This window comes from Schistocerca piceifrons, chromosome 10 (genome assembly GCF_021461385.2).
Source record: "Schistocerca piceifrons isolate TAMUIC-IGC-003096 chromosome 10, iqSchPice1.1, whole genome shotgun sequence".
NCBI classification, from domain to species: Eukaryota; Metazoa; Arthropoda; class Insecta; order Orthoptera; family Acrididae; genus Schistocerca; species Schistocerca piceifrons.
Genome location: NC_060147.1, coordinates 124,004,841 through 124,023,817, shown reverse-complemented (window position 1 = coordinate 124,023,817; position 18,977 = coordinate 124,004,841). Strand labels below are relative to the sequence as shown.

General features: G+C 44.7%; 1 protein-coding gene across 1 annotated transcript in view; it reads left to right on the top strand.

Annotated features, from left to right (window-relative positions):
- The first annotated feature begins 1,884 nt into the window (after nucleotides 1–1,884).
- LOC124718754 (multiple epidermal growth factor-like domains protein 10) overlaps nucleotides 1,885–18,977 on the top strand; it is a 105,746-nt gene continuing 88,653 nt past the window's right edge. Inside the window, exon 1 of the mRNA XM_047244368.1 lies at nucleotides 1,885–2,043. Coding sequence (XP_047100324.1) covers nucleotides 1,946–2,043 — 98 coding nt within the window. The 5' untranslated portion in view covers nucleotides 1,885–1,945. The remainder of the gene's footprint in view (nucleotides 2,044–18,977) is intronic.

Here is an 18,977-nt window from a genome sequence, read left to right as displayed (position 1 = left end):
CAGTGAAATTCCCGTTGCACTCTTAATGTTACAACCCCTGCTTTTAATGTCACCAAAGGTTGTTTTGACCTTCCTGTATGTTGAGTCTCTCCTTCCGACAATCATTTCATTTTCAATGTCTTCACATTTCTCCTGCAGCCAGTTCTGCACTTCCTACTTATTTTATTCCTCAGCAACTTGTATTTCTGTATTCCTGAGTTTCCCGGAACATTTCTGTACTTCCTCCTTTCATCGATCAAATGAAGTATTGCTTCTATTACCCATGGTTTCGTCGCAGCTACCTTCTTTGTACCTATGTTTTTCTTTCCAACTTCCGTGATTGCCCTTTTTAGAGGTGTCCATTCCTCTTCAACTGTACTGCCTACTGAGCCGTGCAGAACCTCAAACGTATCTCGCGATTCTTTAGTACTTCCGTATCCCACTTCTTTGCGTATTGATTCTTCGTGAACAATGTCTTAAACTTCAACCTACTCTTCATTACTGCTTGTCTGTACATGTACACTGCTTGTCTGTACAGTAGGTAGTGTCGGAAGTTCCATGCGGCTTTTCGCGGATGGTGCTGTAGTATACAGAGAAGTTGCAGCATTAGAAAATTGCAGCCAAATGCAGGAAGATCTGCAGCGGATAGGTACTTGGTGCAGGGAGTGGCAACTGACCCTTAACAGAGACAAATGTAATGTATTGCGAATACATAGAAAGAAGGATCCTTTATTGTATGATTACATGATGGCGGAACAAACACTGGTAGCAGTTACTTCTGTAAAATATCTGGGAGTATGCGTACCGAATGATTTAAGTGCAATGATCATATAAAATTAATTGTTGGTAAGGCGGGTGCCAGGTTGAGATTCATTGGGAGAGTCCTTAGAAAATGTAGTCCATCAACAAAGGAGGTGGCTTACAAAACACTCGTTCGACCTGTACTTGGGTATTGCTCATCAGTGTGGGATCCGTACCAGGTCGGGTTGACGGAGGAGACAGAGAAGATCCAAAGAAGAGCGCCGCGTTTCGTCACAGGGTTATTTGGTAAGCTTGATAGCGTTACGGAGATGTTTAGCAAACTCAGGTGGCAGACTCTGCAAGAGATGCGCTCTGCATCGCGGTGTAGCTTGCTGTCCAGGTTTCGAGAGGATACGTTTCTGGATGAGGTATCGAATATATTGCTTCCCCCTACCTATACCTCCCGAGGAGATCACGAATGTAAAATTAGAGAGATTCGAGCGCGCACGGCGGCTTTCCGGCAGTCGTTCTTCCCGCGAATCATACGCGGCTGGAACAGGAAAGGGAGGTAATGACAGTGGCACGTAAAGTGCCCTCCGCCACACACCGTTGGTGGCTTGCGGGGTATAAATCTAGATGTAGATGGACACGTACATGTACACTGCTTGTCTGTACACGTACACGTGCGCTGCTTGTCCCGTACACGTGCACTGCTTGTCCCGTACACGTGCACTGCTTGTCCCGTACACGTGCACTGCTTGTCCCGTACACGTACATGTGCACTGCTTGTCCCGTACATGAATGTTACTTTCTGCCCCATTCGGATAATTCCTTGGTGGTGAGTCCTTTCTTTTCTGTCTTAGAGTAAACACCTAGATACTTTCATTTCTGAGGGTGTGCTTCCAACAAGGAAGACGCACCATGTCTCGTTAGCACCTCCTCCGCCGAATCGACTACCCATTCCAATATATCATTCCAAAACCGCCAAGCTCGTTTACCCAGCGAATCTACGCGGAACTTCCTCTCCTTGGCCGCGACCTGCGGAAGCGAACACAGACAGGAAAGGCGGGCCCTGCGGATAGATCCGTTTATCTGCGGTATCCGCAACAGCACTCGCAACCAGCCTTATGTAACGCTTTCGAGCTGTATAAAATATACCGAGATTGGTCCCATTTTCACGGGCAGACAATCGCCGTAGACCGCTGCTTCTTCTCCAGTGGCCGTCATGTCGCCGCTGGTAGTCTGCGTCGCCGCCCTCACTGCTGCCTGCTTAGTAGCTCAGACCGACGCCGGGGGCACGGTTGACTGCTACGATTCACGTGGGTAAGTCACGACAGTGGATACGGATCTGTTTCACATTTTATTAATCATCTCATCTGCGCTCAAGGATAGCGACACTCACGTATACAGATGGCGGTGGTGGCGCGTACACAGAGTGTAAAAGGGCAGAGCATTGGCGGAGCTGTCATTTGTAGTCTGCCGATTCACGTGAGAAGGTTTGCGACGTGACTGTCGCCGCACGACGGGAAGGAACAGGCTTTGAACGCGGAATGGTAGTTGGAGCTACACTCTTGGAACATTCCACTTTCGAAATCGTCAGAGAATTCAATATTCCTAGATCCACAGTGTCAAGAATCTGCAGAAAATGTCAAATTACAGGCATCCTCTCTCGCCACGGACAACACAGTGGCCTTCACGTAACGACCGAGAGCAGCGGCGTTTGCGCACAGTTGTCAGTGCTAACAGACAAGCAACACTGCGTGAAATAACCGCACAAAGCCGGCCGTGGTGGCCGAACGGTTCTAGGCGCTGCAGTCCGGAACCGCGCGACGGCTACGGACGCAGGTTCGAATCCTGCCTCGGGCATGGATGTGTGGGGTGTCCTTAGGTTGTAAGAACGTAGGCTTCCGTGGCCGGCGTCATAGTGATTAAAACTCTTCTGGGTGTTACGCCGCGTCATTGCTACAAACTAACAACCATAATACACTAAAACCGACGTTTCGGCCGAATGGCAAAGGCCTTGCTCGTGCCCTGAGGAACGCCTTTTGAAATTCGGCCGAAACGTCGGTTTTAGTTTAATAATAAACTTCCTGGCAGATTAAAACTGTGTGCCCGACCGAGACTCGAACTCGGGACCTTTGCCTTTCGCGGGCAAGTGCTCTACCAACTGAGCTACCCTAGCACTACTCACACCGCCTCCTCACAGCTTTACTTCTGCCAGTACCTCGTCTCCCACCTTCCATACTTTACAGGAGCTCTCCTGAGAAGTTTCATATCAGCGCACACTCCGCTGCAGAGTGAAAATCTCATTCTAGTTTATTATTGTTGTGTAGCAATGACGTGGCATAATTCCCAGAAGAATTTTAATCACTGTATCATTAGGTTAGTTAGGTTCTAGGGGACTGATGACGTCAGATGTTAAGTCCCATAGTGCTCAGAGCCATTTAACCGCACAAATCAAATTGAGGTGAACGACGAATGTAACCGTTAGGACACTGCTGCCAAATTTGGCGCTAATGGGCCATGGCAGCAGACGACCGGAGCTAGTGCTTTTTGCTAACATCACGAGATCGATTTCAGCGCCTTTCCTGGGCTCTTGACCATATCGTCTGGACCCAGACGTACTACATTGCTCTAAGTCATATTTTTATTTTGTGTAAAAACTATGTGAAACGAGGAACAAACGTTTCGGTAACTGAGGTGAAGATATAATGTACTTACGCGCACACAAGGACATTTAATTTTAAGAAGGAACGAACTGCCAAAGCAGCGATTATTGGAGTGCGCCATGTACAAAAGAAATATCAGATGTAAGCCATACATTTATTGTGTATTTGTCTATGTCTACAAGTTTAATGCCAATTTGTTCAAGATACATTAATATTTTACGATGCAGTAATTTTCTTCTTATTCTTTTCTTTCAGTAACCAAAAATGATGTTCAAATTGTATATGAGCTTTGTTACAGGTTCGCTCTTTATCGCGGTGTCTCGATTGTACTTGGGAGACCATTAATGTGTTCAACTTCCCATCTGTTAATCATTCTCTTACGAAATTCCACTAATTTGCTTTCATTTCCATTTTTATATTCAAATAGGTCTCTTAGGTAATTTCATCGAAGATTCTGATTGCGTGAAGGCTATCGGGGTCAAAAGGTCAATTATTCACGCAATCAATCCATACGTCTCCTGAACACAATCGAGAACTGACGCATCGGTGATCAGTTAATAATCTCTCTCTCTTTTAAAGTCGTTCTAGGAAACGGCACCACAGGATAGCAGTAAGTACGTAATCTAGTGTTAGGTCGCATTTTGTCAGTAAATATTACCAAGCAACAGTTACTGCATCACTATTATTAATAAGCAAGTTCCTAACGCCAGAGTATCGATGGACTGAACTATGTCTTGTGGTCCAACTGATACGGCCATTGACTGGAAATGTTATGTTTGGCTATTTTGAGATCATTTGAAGCCATTCATGGACTTCATGTTCTGGAGACAATTCGACATGTCATCGGGCGTCAGTTGTTCGTCAGTGGTTCGAAGAATATACAGGACAATTCGAGCGAAAGATCTGGCCACTCATATCGACCGACATGAATCCCATCGAACATTTATGGGACATGGCTGTGAGAACGGGGCGTTAGTCATGCTTGGGTAGCTCAGGTTGTAGAGCACTTGCCCTCGAAAGGCAAAGGTCCCGAGTTCGAATCTCGATCCGGAGCACAGTTTAAATCTGCTGGGAAATTTCATATCAGCGCACTCTCCGCTGCAGAGGGGAAACCTCATTCTGGAAACATCCCGCAGGCTGTGGCTAAGCCATGTCTTCGCAATATCCTTTCCTTCAGGAGTCCTAGTTCCGCAAGGTTCGCAGGAGAGCTTCTGTAAAGTTTGGAAGGTAGGTGACGAGGTACTGGCAACTGTGAGGACGGGGCGTGAGTCGTGCTTGGGTAGTTTAGATTGTAGAGCGCTTTCTCGCGAAAGCCAAAGGTCTCGTGTTCGAATCTCAGTCCAGCACACAGTTTTAATCTGCCAGGTAGATTCATTTGTGGGACCTAATCGAGAGGTCAGTTCGTGCACAATATCCTGCCCTGTCAACACGTTCCTAGTTGTGGATGGCTAAACATGCAGCATAGCTCAGTATATTTGCAGGGAACTTCCAACAACTTGCTGAGTCCATGGCTGCTGCACTATGCCGGGAAAAACGATTTCCGAGAGGATATTAGGAAGTATGCCGTAACTTTTGTCTCTTCAGTGTATGGTCGACAGTATCAGAGTCCCTATAAAGATCTACATCTACATCCATACTCCGCAAGCCACCTGACGGTGTGGGGTGGAGGGTACCTTGAGTACCTCTATCGGTTCTCCCTTCTATTCCAGTCTCGTATTGTTCGTGGAAAGAAGGATTGTCGGTATGCCTCTGTGTGGGCTCTAATCTGATTTTATCCTCATGGTCTCTTCGCGAGATATACTTAGGAGGGAGCAATATACTGTTTGATTCCTCGGTGAAGGAATGTTCTCGAAACTTCAACAAAAGCCCGTACCGAGCTACTGAGCGTCTCTCCTGCAGAGTCTTCCACTGGAGTTTATCTACCATCTCCGTAACGCTTTCGTGGTTACTAAACATTCCTGTAACGAAGCGCGCTGCTCTCCGTTGTATCTTCTCTCTCTCTCTTCTATCAACACTGTCTGGTACGGATCCCACACTGCTGAGCAGTATTCAAGCAGTGGGCGAACAAGCGTACTGTAACCTACTTCCTTCGTTTTCGGATTGCATTTCCTTAGTATTCTTCCGATGAATCTCTCTGGTATCTGCTTTACCGACGATCAACTTTATATGATCATTCCATTTTAAATCACTCCTAATGCGTACTCCCAGATAATTTATGGAATTAACTGCTTCCAGTTGCTGACCTGCTATATTGTAGCTAAATGATAAGGGGTCTTACTTTCTATGTATTCGCAGCACATTACACTTGTCTACATTGAGATTCAATTGCCATTCCCTGCACCATGCGTGAATTCTCTGCAGATGTTCCTGCATTTCAGTACAATTTTCCATTGTTACAACCTCTCGATATACCACAGCATCATCCGCAAAAAGCCTCAGTGAACTTCCGATGTCATCCACAAGGTCATTTATGTATTTTGTGAATAGCAACCGTCCTACGACACTCCCCTGCGGCACACCTGAAATCATACTTATTTTTCAGGTGTGCCGCAGGGGAGTGTCGTAGGACGGTTGCTATTCACAAAATACATAAGTGACCTTGTGGATGACATCGGAAGTTCACTGAGGCTTTTTGCGGATGATGCTGTGGTATATCGAGAGGTTGTAACAAAGGAAAATTGTACTGAAATACAGGAGCATCTGCAGAGAATTCACGCATGGTGCAGGGAATGGCAATTGAATCTCAATGTAGACAAGTGTAATGTGCTGCGAATACATAGAAAGTAAGATCCCTTATCATTTAGCTACAATATAGCAGGTCAGCAACTGGAAGCAGTTAATTCCATAAATTATCTGGGAGTACGCATTGAGAATGACATGCTGCGTTATGTTATCTAGGAACTCTTCAATCCAATCACAAAGTTGGTCTGATAGTCCATATGCTCTTACTTTGTTCATCAGAAACTGTATCGAACGCCTTGCGGAAATCAAGAAACACGATATCTACCTGTGAACCCGTGTCTATGGCCCTCTGAGTCTCGTGTACGAATGGTGCAAGCTGGGTTTCACACGATCGTCTTTTCGAAATCCATGCTGATTGCTTCAGAGTAGATTTCTAGTCTCCAGAAAAGTCATTTTACTCGAACATAATACGTGTTCCAAAATTCTACAACTGATCGACGTTAGAGATATAGGTCTATAGTTCTGCACATCTGTTCGACGTCCCTTCTTGAAAACGAGGATGTCCTGTACCCTTTTCCAATCCTTTGGAACGCTACGCTCTTGTAGAGACCTACGGTACACCGCTACAAGAAGGGGGGCAAGTTCCTTCGCGTACCGTGTAAAATCGATCTGGTTTCCCATCAGGTCCAGCGGCCTTTCCTCTTTTGAGCGATTTTGTTTCTCTATCCCTCGGTCGTCTATTTCGATATCTACCATTTTGTCATCTCTGCGACAATCTAGAGAAGGAACTACAGTGCAGTCTTCCTCTGTGAAACAGCTTTGGAAAAAGACACTTAGTATTTCAGCCTTTAGTCTGTCATCCTCTGTTTCAGTACTATTTTGGTCACAGTGTGTCTGGTCATTTTGATTTGATCCACCTACCGCTTTGACATTTAGGATTTTCTGCCAAGTCAGTACATAGAACTTTACTTTCGAATTCATTGAACGCCTCTCGCATAGCTGTCCTCACACTACATTTCGCTTCGCGTAATTTTTGTCTGTCTGCAAGGCTTTGGCTATGTTTGTTTGCTGTGAAGTTCCCTTTGCTTCCGGAGCAGTTCTCTAACTCGGTTGTTGTACCACGGTGGCTCTTTCCCATCTCTTACGATCTTGCTTGGCACATACTCATCTAACGCATATTGTAAGATGGTTTTGAACTTTGTCCACTGATCCTCAACACTATCTGTACTTGAGACAAAACTTTTGTGTTGAGCCGTCAATTCCCGGTTCTGCGCTAACTGTTTCAAATAGTTCGGGTCTGTTTGTCACCGGAAGGTCTAATATGTTATCGCCACGAGTCGGTTCTCTGTTTAACTGCTCACGATAGTCTTCAGTCTTAAAAAAATTTCACTGGATTCTTTGTCCCTGCCACCCGTTATGAACGTCCGCAGCTCGTGGTCGTGAGGTAGCGTTCTCGCTTCCCGCGCCCGGGTTCCCGGGTTCGATTCCCGGCGGGGTCAGGGATTTTCACTGCCTCGTGATGACTGGTTGTTGTGTGATGTCCTTAGGTTAGTTAGGTTTAAGTAGTTCTAAGTTCTAGGGGACTGATGACCATAGATGTTAAGTCCCAAAGTGCTCAGAGCCATATGAACCATTTGAACCCGTTATGAACGTTTGAGTCTCCCAGTCTATATCCGGCAAATTAAAATCTCCACCCAGAACCATAACATGGTGGGGAAATCTACTCGAAATATTTTCCAAATTATCCTTCATGTGCTCAGCCACAACAGCTGCTGAGCCACGGGGCCTCTAGAGACATCCAATTACCATGTCTGAGCCTGCTTTAACCATGACCTTCACCCAAATTATTTCACATTTCGGATGTCCATCAATTTCCTTAGATACTATTGCACTTCTTATCGCTATAAACACGCCTCCCCATTCACTGTCCAGCCTGTCTCTGCAGTATGCATTCCAATCTGAGTTTAGGATTTCATTACTGTTTACGTCTGGTTTCAGCCAACATCTAAGTTAGATGTAATCGCATGTTGAGGCTAAAACCTCCAGTGTTTGCCGCCAGCATACATTTCGCGGAAAGACCACAAAGATAAGGGAGATTAGGGCTCGTACAGAGGCATATAGGCAGTCATTCTTCCCTCGTTCTGTTTGGGACTGGAACATGGAGAGAAGATGCTATCTGTGGTACGAGGTACCCTCCGCCACGCACCGTGTGGTGGATTGCGGAGCATGTATGGAGATGTGGATGCAGACCCTTACGTTAAGTTGTTCATGGAGTACAGCAGCAGCATCGAGGCGTGACTCTGACTGTGTTGTCTACTTGTCCACCACAGGCAGCTGAGGCAGCCGCCGCCAACGGACGACCTGCTCAAGTGTAAGCCGTGGTGTCCCCGTGGTTGTCCACGAGGAGGGTGCGTTCGCCACAACACGTGCAACTGCGGCCGCGGTTACAAGTGAGTACCAGTCGGACACTACTGTCACTACATACTACACGAGTTAAAATGTTTTCCGTGTCAATAATTACCTACTTATTTAGCCAGCAGCTGTACCCAGCCACGCTTTGGTGTGACTCGGTCTGCACAAATGGAAAAGAAACAAAAGAGGAACCACACGTTTCAGTAATCATAGCATGTAAGCTTTCACGGCCGGCGTCTTCATTCATTAAAACTTCCGGTCTGAATTGCCGTGGTCCATATATAAAACTACTTCTTCTTCCTGACGTTTCGTTGCCGGCTGCGGGCAACATCTTCTGATGTGAGTCGGCGACTGGCTGCTAGGCGCTGGAGGTCACGCTTATACAGAGCGTTTGGATGGCGCCACCACTGGTCACGTGCTTTCGACTTTAAAGCTATCTCTGGCTAGTGCCATCTCTCTCGATTACAGGTAATCGATTGTCACTTCGTTGGTACAGAGTCGAACGCCATATCGTGTCTAGTTTTAATCCCCCTTCTTTTCTATTAAAATTATTTCCGTGCTTGTAGGTCTCTATAGCTTCTCTATACATGCGAGTGTAATAATATGAGGTCCTAGCTATCACGTTTCTCTCACTAAATTTTATTTCGTGATCACCGTCTTTGAAAACGTGTTCCGCTACAGCTGATTTCTCAATCTGTCCCCATCTACAGTTTCTTTTGTGTTCCGTTAGAAGAAAAGTGTCCGAAAATACACGACAACAACAACCGTCGGCTGGAAAAGTTTTTCTTCCATTTATTCATAACATCACGGACCGTATTGGTAAAGTTTTGGCCAAGTTTCAAGTGGAGACGATCTTTCGACCTACCAAGAAAATTAGTGAAACTTTAAGATCGGTGAAAGACGCACTACACCCCTTAGCTACCCCAGGTGTGTATAAAATTCCGTGTAGCGGTGGCATAGTTTACGTTGGAACAACTAAAAGGAGTGTTGATACCCGCCTAACGGAACACAAAAGGAACTGTAGATTGGGACAGATTGAGAAATCAGCTGTAGCGGAACACGTTTTCAAGGCGGTGATCGCGAAATAAAATTTAGTGAGACAAACGTGATGCTAGGACCCCACATTATTATACTCGCATGTATAGAGAAGCTATAGAGATCTGCAAGCACGGAAATAATTTTAGTAGAAAAGAAGAAGGATTAAAACTAGACAAGATATGGCGTTCGGCTTTGTACCAACGAAGTGACAATCGATTACCTGTAATCGAGAGAGATGGCACTAGCCAGAGATAGTTTTAAAGTCGAAAGCACGTGACGAGTGGTGGCGCCATCTAAGCGCTCTGTATAAGCGGGACCTCCAGCGCCTAGCAGCCAGTCGCCGACTCACCTCAGAAGATGTTGCCCGCAGTAGGCAACGAAACGTCAGGAAGGAGAAGTAGTTTTATGTATGGAACACGGCAATTCAGCCCGGAAGTTTTAATTAATGACACGTTTCAGTATTTATGGGAATCGGATATACGTCCTAGTCTCCTTCTTTCCCCCGTCTCTGTCCCGCTCCTACCCCCCTCTCTCTACCCATCAACTCCTTCGCCTCTCTCCGGTCAGCTTCTCCACCACTCTCTCTCTCACTCTCTTCATCTCCCTTCTCTCCGAAATAGAGTCCTTCCCTCTACCACTTCTACTTACGGTCCGTTCACGTACGCCTCCATGGTGTACACCTCGGCCGCAGTTTCGCCTGGACCTTTTGCACGGTACTAAGGATTACGTTAACCCCGCCGCTCTCCGCCGTCACTTCATCTTCATCTACATCTACATGATTACTCTGCAATTCGCATGTAAGTGCTTGGCAGAGGGTTCATCGAACCACATTCATACTAACTCCCTACCATTCCACTCCCGAACAGCGCGCGGGAAAAACGATCACCTAAACCTTTCTGTTGGAGCTCTGATTTCTCTTATTTTATTTTGATGATCATTCCTACCTATGTAGGTTGGGCTCAACAAAATATTTTCGCACTCGGAAGAGAAATTTGGTGACTGAAATTTCGTAAATAGATCTCGCCGCGACGAAGAACGTCTTTGCTTTAATGACTTCCATCCCACCTCGCGTATCATATCTGCCACACTCTCTCCCCTATTACGTGATAATACAAAACGGGCTGCCCTTTTTTGCATCCTTTCGATGTCCTCCGTCAATCCCACCTGGTAAGGATCCCACACCGCGCAGCAATATTCTAACAGAGGCCGAACGAGTGTAGTGTACGTGTCATCAAGGGTACGTGGGTGGGCCTTTAGCTCGAAAGCCCTTATCGCTGATGTTTCGTTGAATGGTTCACGCGTGGACACTTTTTGATGGCCCAGCATTGATATCTGCAACAATTTGCGGAAGGGTTGCCCTTCTGTCACGTTAAACGATTCTCCTCAGTCGTTGTTGGTCCCGTTCCCGCAGGATTTTTCCCGGCCACGGGGATTTTGGAGATTTTATGTTTTACCGGATTCCTGATATTCACGGTGTAGTCGTGAAATGGGAAAATCCCCAGTTTATCGCTGCCTCGAAGATGTTGTGTCCCATCGCTCGTGCACCGACTATAACACCACGTTCAAACTCACTTAAATCTTGATAACTTGCCATTGTAGCAGCAGTAACCGATCTACCAACTGCGCCAGACACTTGTTTATATAGGAGTTGCCGACCACAGCGCAGCATTCTGCCTGCTTACGTATCTCTGTATTTGAATACGCATGCCTATACAAGTTCCTTTGTCGCTTCAGTGTAATAGTGTATTTCATTTCATACAGACAACGGCGTACAATTTCTTGTGGAACTGACTGTAGTCCACATATGCCATCACAGTTTGCAGCAGAGAACCAGAAATCTGAAAAATGGTAGTTGGTTCCTAACTGCATAACTACGTCCAGTTCTTTGTCTTTTTTTTTTCCTCATTCATGGAAACCTATGCATAAGATTGCTATATGCTGAGAAAGTGTGTCCGTCTCTTCAGTACGTGAACCCACTGTTTCCTTTTGCAGGGACAAGAGGACGCCCTCTCAGGTGAGGGCCAAGGCCCCCATCCGCTGCAGGCCGGTGTGCACCAACGGCTGCATCAACGCCGACTGCGTGGCTCCGGACATGTGTCGCTGCTGGCCGGGGTACGGCATGATGATGGGCATCAGAAACATGTGCTTCTGGGGTATGATGGGCGGCGGGGACTAAACGGGGAATGTGAACCAATTCACCACTGGCTTCTCGCCTTACAGCACCTGACGATAAAGACGGTGAAAACAAAAAAGGGTCCGGCATGTGTGCTTATGTGCTTCATTTCAGAACTATAGCTCAAATCACCGTTAAACACAAACGCTTTACAGCGTGACAAAACAAAACCTCTGAAATTCAGTGTAAATGAATAATTAAAGTTTACTGACTACTCACATAGTTTTTGTTTATTCACTAGCCCTTTACCCACAGTTTCACCAGCCCGCACGTCTCCCCCCTCCCCTCTGAGCCCACGCGTCTCCCCCTCCCTCCTCCCTCTCCCACCATCTGCTCATCCCCCTCACACTGTAGATCTCCTCTCTGTCCACCTCTGCAGCACCCTCATCCCAACTGGAACTACCTGGTTCTTATCCACAAGGCACTTCTTCCCCGGCAATAAGGGTTGTTTGTGCCAAGTTTGGTCGAAACCGATGGAGAGGTTTAGGACCCGTGGAACATGTATGACGGTGAGCAGAGGTGGCCTCGGCTTATGCCCTGGTTTAAACCTTGACTGTTACTCTGCGTTTGGTTTCCCGCGGTTATGCCGTGGTTCTTCATCTTTCTACGTGTGGCAGCAGCGGTGTGTATCGGTATTCGCACCTTGTACTATCTTTGGCCTGGTGCTTATAGTTTCCGGCTAGCAGGTGTGCGGCAGTCGGTCGGTTGGTGTGGATCAGCCAGGAAATGTCCGCGCGGCGCAGTGGGCGGGGCCCGCTGGCGGTCTCTACGCAGTGTCTGTGTGTGTGGGAGCTGTTCCGATTGCTACAACATTCGTGGCTCACCGACCCAGGACATCAAAGTTGAGTGCTGATTTAATTACCGAAGCCAGTCTGTTCACATTGTGGCGTCGGTTTTCATTATTGGCTGTTGGAAGTATTCCCGCGAGCAACAGCGAGTGTTCGAGATGGCGAAAGTTTGGCCACCATCCGGTGGGGTTTATCTGTATTCTGGTTATTTGAAGTCCAAGTGCACCAGCGGTATTTTCTGCCTTGTGGCCGTTAGCGTTCCGGTTACCTGCCCTCGCCGCTGACGTAAAATTCAGGCAGTGTCCTTTCCTCACCGTGTTGTCGCTGCCCAACACGTGTGTGTAGCTTTGACAGCTTATGCATACTTGGTTGTGGGCGGCTACGCCTTTCACGCTTCGGCTTTGGAGTTCCTTGTGTACTGGTTGGGTGGAAAGCAAGTACTCTTGTCGCTGGGTCCGTTGAGTGTCTCTTGGTTGGGTTGCAGGCGGATTGGATATAGTTGGGCCGACTATTTGTCTCCCCTAAGCGAACGCTAGTATTTCAAGTGCAGACCGACCCCCAGAAACTTTGAGTGCGGCTGGCTGCACTCCCTTTTCTTATTGGTGTTTGATTGTGTATTTTAATGGGTTATGGCCGATGGTTTGCATTTGTATGTTTTTAGTTGGGTTTTTGATAATGGGCCTTCAGCTGCTTTAAAATTTAAAGTTCCTTACTTTTCAAGTCTTGCATTGTTTGTGCTTTCAGCCTGTGTAAAATATTGTTTAAAGATAAATCTTTGGGCCTTCTGCCTACTAAAAATTATTTTAGTTCTGTTAGGTCATAGGCCTTCAGCCGTTTTTAAATTAAAGTTGTTGTCTTTCAAGTATCAGACTGTGTGGGGCCCTCAGCCTAATTGAAGATAAGGCCTTCTGCCGTGTGTGTATGTGTGTGTGTGTGTGTGTGTGTGTGTGTGTGTGTGTCATCCTCATTATCATTTTATCATCATCGGTGCGTAAGTGGGCGAAGTGGTGTCAAATAGAAATAAATGCACCAAGCATCCTAACATACCGACAGGGTTTTGTTGGCCATTAAAGCCGTACGCACCTCATCTCATTTCATTTTTCTGACGTGTAAGCGCAGCCGCGGTTGACAGCTAAAATACAATGCTTCTGCAGTCCTCAACGTGTTCAATCTACACGTTTCCACGCTAATATTATAAACGCGAATGAACTCCGTCTGTTATGTTTTTGCGACTAACCCGCTGAAACGATCTCGTTGAAATTTGGTATGAGATAGCTTGTGCCCTGACGAGGAACGTACGCTACTTCACAAAGTGTGTAATACATTTATTAATTGAAGGCTATTACGCGACCTAGGGAAAAATATTTAGTCTTTCATAAAACTATTTACTATATCACTTTTGAAATTTATTACACTTGCGAAAATCCTTCTATTGATTATGTGTGAAACGTAATGATTCAGTGTAATCAGAACAATGCTTACAAAATAATACCGTGCTTAATCCATACTTTCACACTAATACCAATATTATTAAATCGAAAGTAACTCTATTATGTTTTCCTGAATCTACCGATGAAAAAATGGTTCAAATGGCTCTGAGCACTATGGGACTTAACATCTGAGGTCATCAGTCCCCTAGAACTTAGAACTACTTAAACCTAAATAATCTAAGGACATCACACACATCCATGCCCGAGGCAGGATTCGAACCTGCGTCCGTAGCAGCAGCGCGGTTCCGGACTGAAGCGCCTAGAACCGCTCGGTCACGACGGCCGGCCTACCGCTGAACAATTCCGATCAAATGTGGTATGGATCGTAGACTACTACAGGAAGTTGTATTATCTTTTTTTTACTATTAACATTTTTAAATATGATATAGTTGAGTGGTATGCAGGCGACACTTGCGCGATGGTCGGCGACTCGTAGTGTTTATATTTGATTCCGTGACAGTGCGAATCAAATGCTATTGTCCGCGCGGTTTATGTTTTACTTGTTACCCCACCTGGCACAGTTGGAGAATGTCTGTGGAGATACGATAACAAAATCGGGCGTTAAGCCCTAGAATCATATTTAAAATTATTACTACAAGCCTCGCAAATGTAAGTCTGATTTAGCGGAAAGTTCTAAGAGAGCTCAACCTGCGGAAGTTACTCGAATCCAGCAAACTGCAGTGCAGTCTCATGACCCCCGGAACTTGGATGCAGTACGTTAGGCCGCGTTAAGAACTACATTATAATTATAATAGTGACAAGCCCGTCGCATTTTAAACGCTGAGCCTCACGCGTCTCTTACACGTTCCAAGTTGTTTGAACACTCCCAACGACGGCATCATTTAAAGGCTGTACAACGAACAGAGAGTCTTGGCTTCACATATGGAAAGTGGGAGGCTTTTGGTGAAGCCGCATTTGGTTAATATCTATTAATTGACTATTTTACTCATCGATTAGTCATCTTAGGGAGAACAGATGAGAAATGTAGGCATTGTAATGCGTTGAAATGGAAGTAAGACACAGTTGCTGTTTGTACCCCTGGTGGCTACAATCTCACTTCCAGTACCAGGTGAGCCAGAAGAACTGAAGCAAAGTCTACTTCTGTACGAATGTATGAACTGAGGTGTTTTTTTAATATAATTAGAAAATACAACGTGTGCTTTCAGATGACTTCATCTGGTAAGGATACAGAAGTCAAAATGTCAGTTTTTTTTGTCTAGTTGTACAGCTCAAGGCCAAATATACCTCAGAAATGACTTCATCATTCCACCAGCTAATCATCACCAGCGAAGCAGACTGCAGGTGTAACAACACCCCAAACTTGGAAAAAGAAACGGTTCTGAATATTCAGAGAATTTCGCAATTATGCACCTGTATAGCAGCACTAGAAAGGTTTATTCATACATACACATTTATACCACTATATACCCAGATATTTATAATTTAGTTGGCATACTTCCTGGCCATCACTCATGGTGACAAAACTACTGATATGGGGGTGCAGCCACGGGTAACAGCTAATTTTCAGTAGTAAAAGTTTATATGCCAAGTAGCTCTGCAGATGATGAAGAAATTGATGAAATGTATGATGAGATAAAAGAAATTATTCAGGGAGTGAAGGGAGTCGAAAATTTAATAGTCATGGGTGACTGGAATTCGCTAGTAGGAAAAGGGAGAGAAGGAAACGTAGTAGGTGAATATGGATTGGCGGAGAGAAATGAAAGAGGAAGCCGCCTGGTAGAATTTTGCACAGAGCATAGCTTAAACATACCTAACACTTGGTTCAAGAACCATGAAAGAAGGTTGTATACATGGAAGAACCCTGGAGATACTAAAAGGTTTCAGACAGATTATATAAGGGTAAGACAGAGATTTAGGAATCAGGTTTTAAATTGTAAGACATTTCCAGGGGCAGATATGGACTCTGACCACAATCTATTGGTTATGAACTGTAGACTAAAACTGAAGAAACTGCAAAAAGGGGGGAATTTAAGGAGATGGTGTAACGGTCCCCGCCCTCGGCGTTAACTCTTTAAAGCCTGTACTATGGTAAGTTGACGGGCTTCACCTTTTAAGAAAGGATTTTAGTACATATGTTGACCGCGTGTACCTGAATGGAAGCAAACTCGGACTCATACCCAGTCAGTAACAACAATGATACGTCAAGCAAGTATAAAGTGCAACTACACGTTAGGACGGGAATATGCACAGCAGATGCTACCAATTGTTAATAATACGGTCGCCAGCCTAATTAGGCATTAAGTGAGTTTTTTCCTTGTACAAGTGGGTGTACGTACAAGCATAACAACACGTAGTAATACTGCATTATAAGGTAAATTTTAGAACCAGAAAAATCTACTGAACTTATATTTTCCCTTTCTGTACTAATTTGGACAAGCTGTAAATACACAACATTACACTACAATGATTACTACAAACTGCATTTTGTCTATTGATCCGACTGAAATCGGGCATAGATTACCCTAGAAATAGCACTTTTGAAACACACATACAATGTCAATCTTAATAAGAGAAAAACACCAATAAATTTAGGTTTTATATTGACTTTAACTTTGCGGGTCAAATCAGTTCAGTACACTCCAGAATTTAAATGAATAGAAAAGAGTGGAAGGGGGGGGGGGGGGACCCTGAAACTGTTATGATCACTGTGTTGAAATTCTTTGACTATTGAACTCATTAAGCACTCAAGGTTTCCAATATATGAATTACTACTCTTTTTGTCTTATTTCTTGCTTATTTAACTACCATTATTTTTGTCTCAAATTAATTATACTTCATTACTAAACCAATTTCAACATTATCTTCCAACTTTGTCAGACCTATGTTCTTTACTTGTATATTCATTAACAATAAAGTTCCTTAAACATCATTCTAGCATAGATAGGTCTGCAGGTAATTCTTATTAACATAAACTCTAAATCTTCATTTCGGGACACTCGGATTGCACCACATGTGGAAAGGACCCTGTCCAGGTTAGTGACTAGGATAATTAATTGATAGGACAATTCTGGTAAAAGTTAAGTTGTTATTGAACAGTCAGGAACAAAATTAACACTGGTCCACACGAATACAGTACTAAATGTTTCAACCCGTTCGAGTCGATGCGGCGGTTGGCGGTCGGCGAGATGGCGAGGCGCACAGTACACGTACATCACAGCTATGGCTCTTGATGTATTGGCACTTTGCTTCTTCTTAGCGTCGCAATCCTTTTCAATTCAGTGCCTATAGAATATAGCCATGCTGAATAGTCGTCGGAAACGGCACATCCGAAGCTCAATGAACCCACTTTTTCCAGGATAGCCTCCTCGATCCGGAACGTGTTCCTCAGACCGATGCCCAACTCCGACTGTCTTGCTGAGCCCGTTATGCCGTGCCGCGCCCGTGTGCATTTCCCCGCGCTCGCCTGCCATCCACCTTTTACCGCTCCCCTACAGATAGGGTATTCACCAAAGGTTTTACATTCCACATATCCTAATACATTGCCTACGCATGGACCAGGCTCACAATTACAATATCAAACATGATAAAATAGATTCAACAAGGGTTACACTTCAATTCTGTTATAGCATTGCTTGAAAGTTGACAGTCACATCGAAAGTTGCTCACAGTTTCTTTAACATAATGACACGAAAAGAAAAAGAAATAAAATCAAAACATTGCTTACATTAATTCATCGAAAACCAGAAGAAAAATTATTATATATACAGTTGTTGTTGTTACAATGGGACCTGGATAAACTGAAAGAACCAGAGGTTGTACAGAGTTTCAGGGAGAGCATAAGAGAACAATTGACCGGAATGGGGGAAAGAAATACAGTAGAACAAGAATGGCTAGCTTTGAGGAATGAAATAGTGAAGGCAGCAGAGGATCAAGTAGGTAAAAAGACGAGGGCTAGTAGAAATCCTTGGGTAACACAAGAGATACTGAATTTAATTGATGAAAGGAGAAAATACAAAAATGCAGTAAATGAAGCGGGCAAAAAGGAATACAAAGTCTTTTAAATGAGACCGACAGGAAGTGCAAAATGGCTAAGCAGGGATGGCTAGAGGACAAATGTAAGGATGTATGAGCTTATCTCACTAGTGGTAAGATAGATACTGCCTACAGGAAATTTTAGAGAGACCTTTGGAGAAAAGAGGACCACTTGTATGAATATCAAGAGCTCAGATGGAAACCCAGCTCTAAGCAAAGAAGGGAAAGCAGAAAGGTGGAAGGAGTATATAGAGGGTCTATACAGGGGCGATGTTCTTGAGGACAATATTATTGAAATGGAAGAGGATGAAGATGCAATGAGAGATACGATACTGCGTGAAGAGTTTGACAGAGCACTGAAAGACCTGAGTCGAAACAAGGCCCCGGGAGTAGACAACATTCCATTAGAACTACTGACAGCCTTGGGAGAGCCAGGCCTAACAAAACTCTACCACCTGCTGAGCAAGATGTATGAGACAGACGAAATTCCCTCAGACTTCAAGAAGAATATAGTAATTCCAATCACAAAGAAAGCAGGTGTTGACAGATGTGAAAATTACCGAACTTTCAGTTTAATAAGTCACAGCTTCAAAATACTAACGCGAATTCTTTACAGACGAGTGGAAAAAGTGACCTCGGGGAAGATCAGTTTGGATTCAGTAGAAATGTTGGAACACGTGAGGCAATATTGACCCTACCACTTATCTTAGAAGAAAGATTAAGGAAAGGCAAACCTACGTTTCTAGCATTTGTAGACTTAGAGAAAGCTTTTGAAAATGTTGACTGGAATACTCTTTCAAATTTTGAAGGTGGCAGGGATAAAATACAGGGAGCGAAAGGCTATTTACAATTTGTACAGAAACCAGATGGCAGTTATAAGGGTCGAGGGGCATGAAAGGGAAGCAGTAGTTGGGAAGGGAGTGAGACAGGGTCGTAGCCTCTCCCTGATGCTATTCAATCTGTATATTGAGCAAGCAGTAAAGGAAACAAGAGAAAAGTTCGGAGTAGGTAT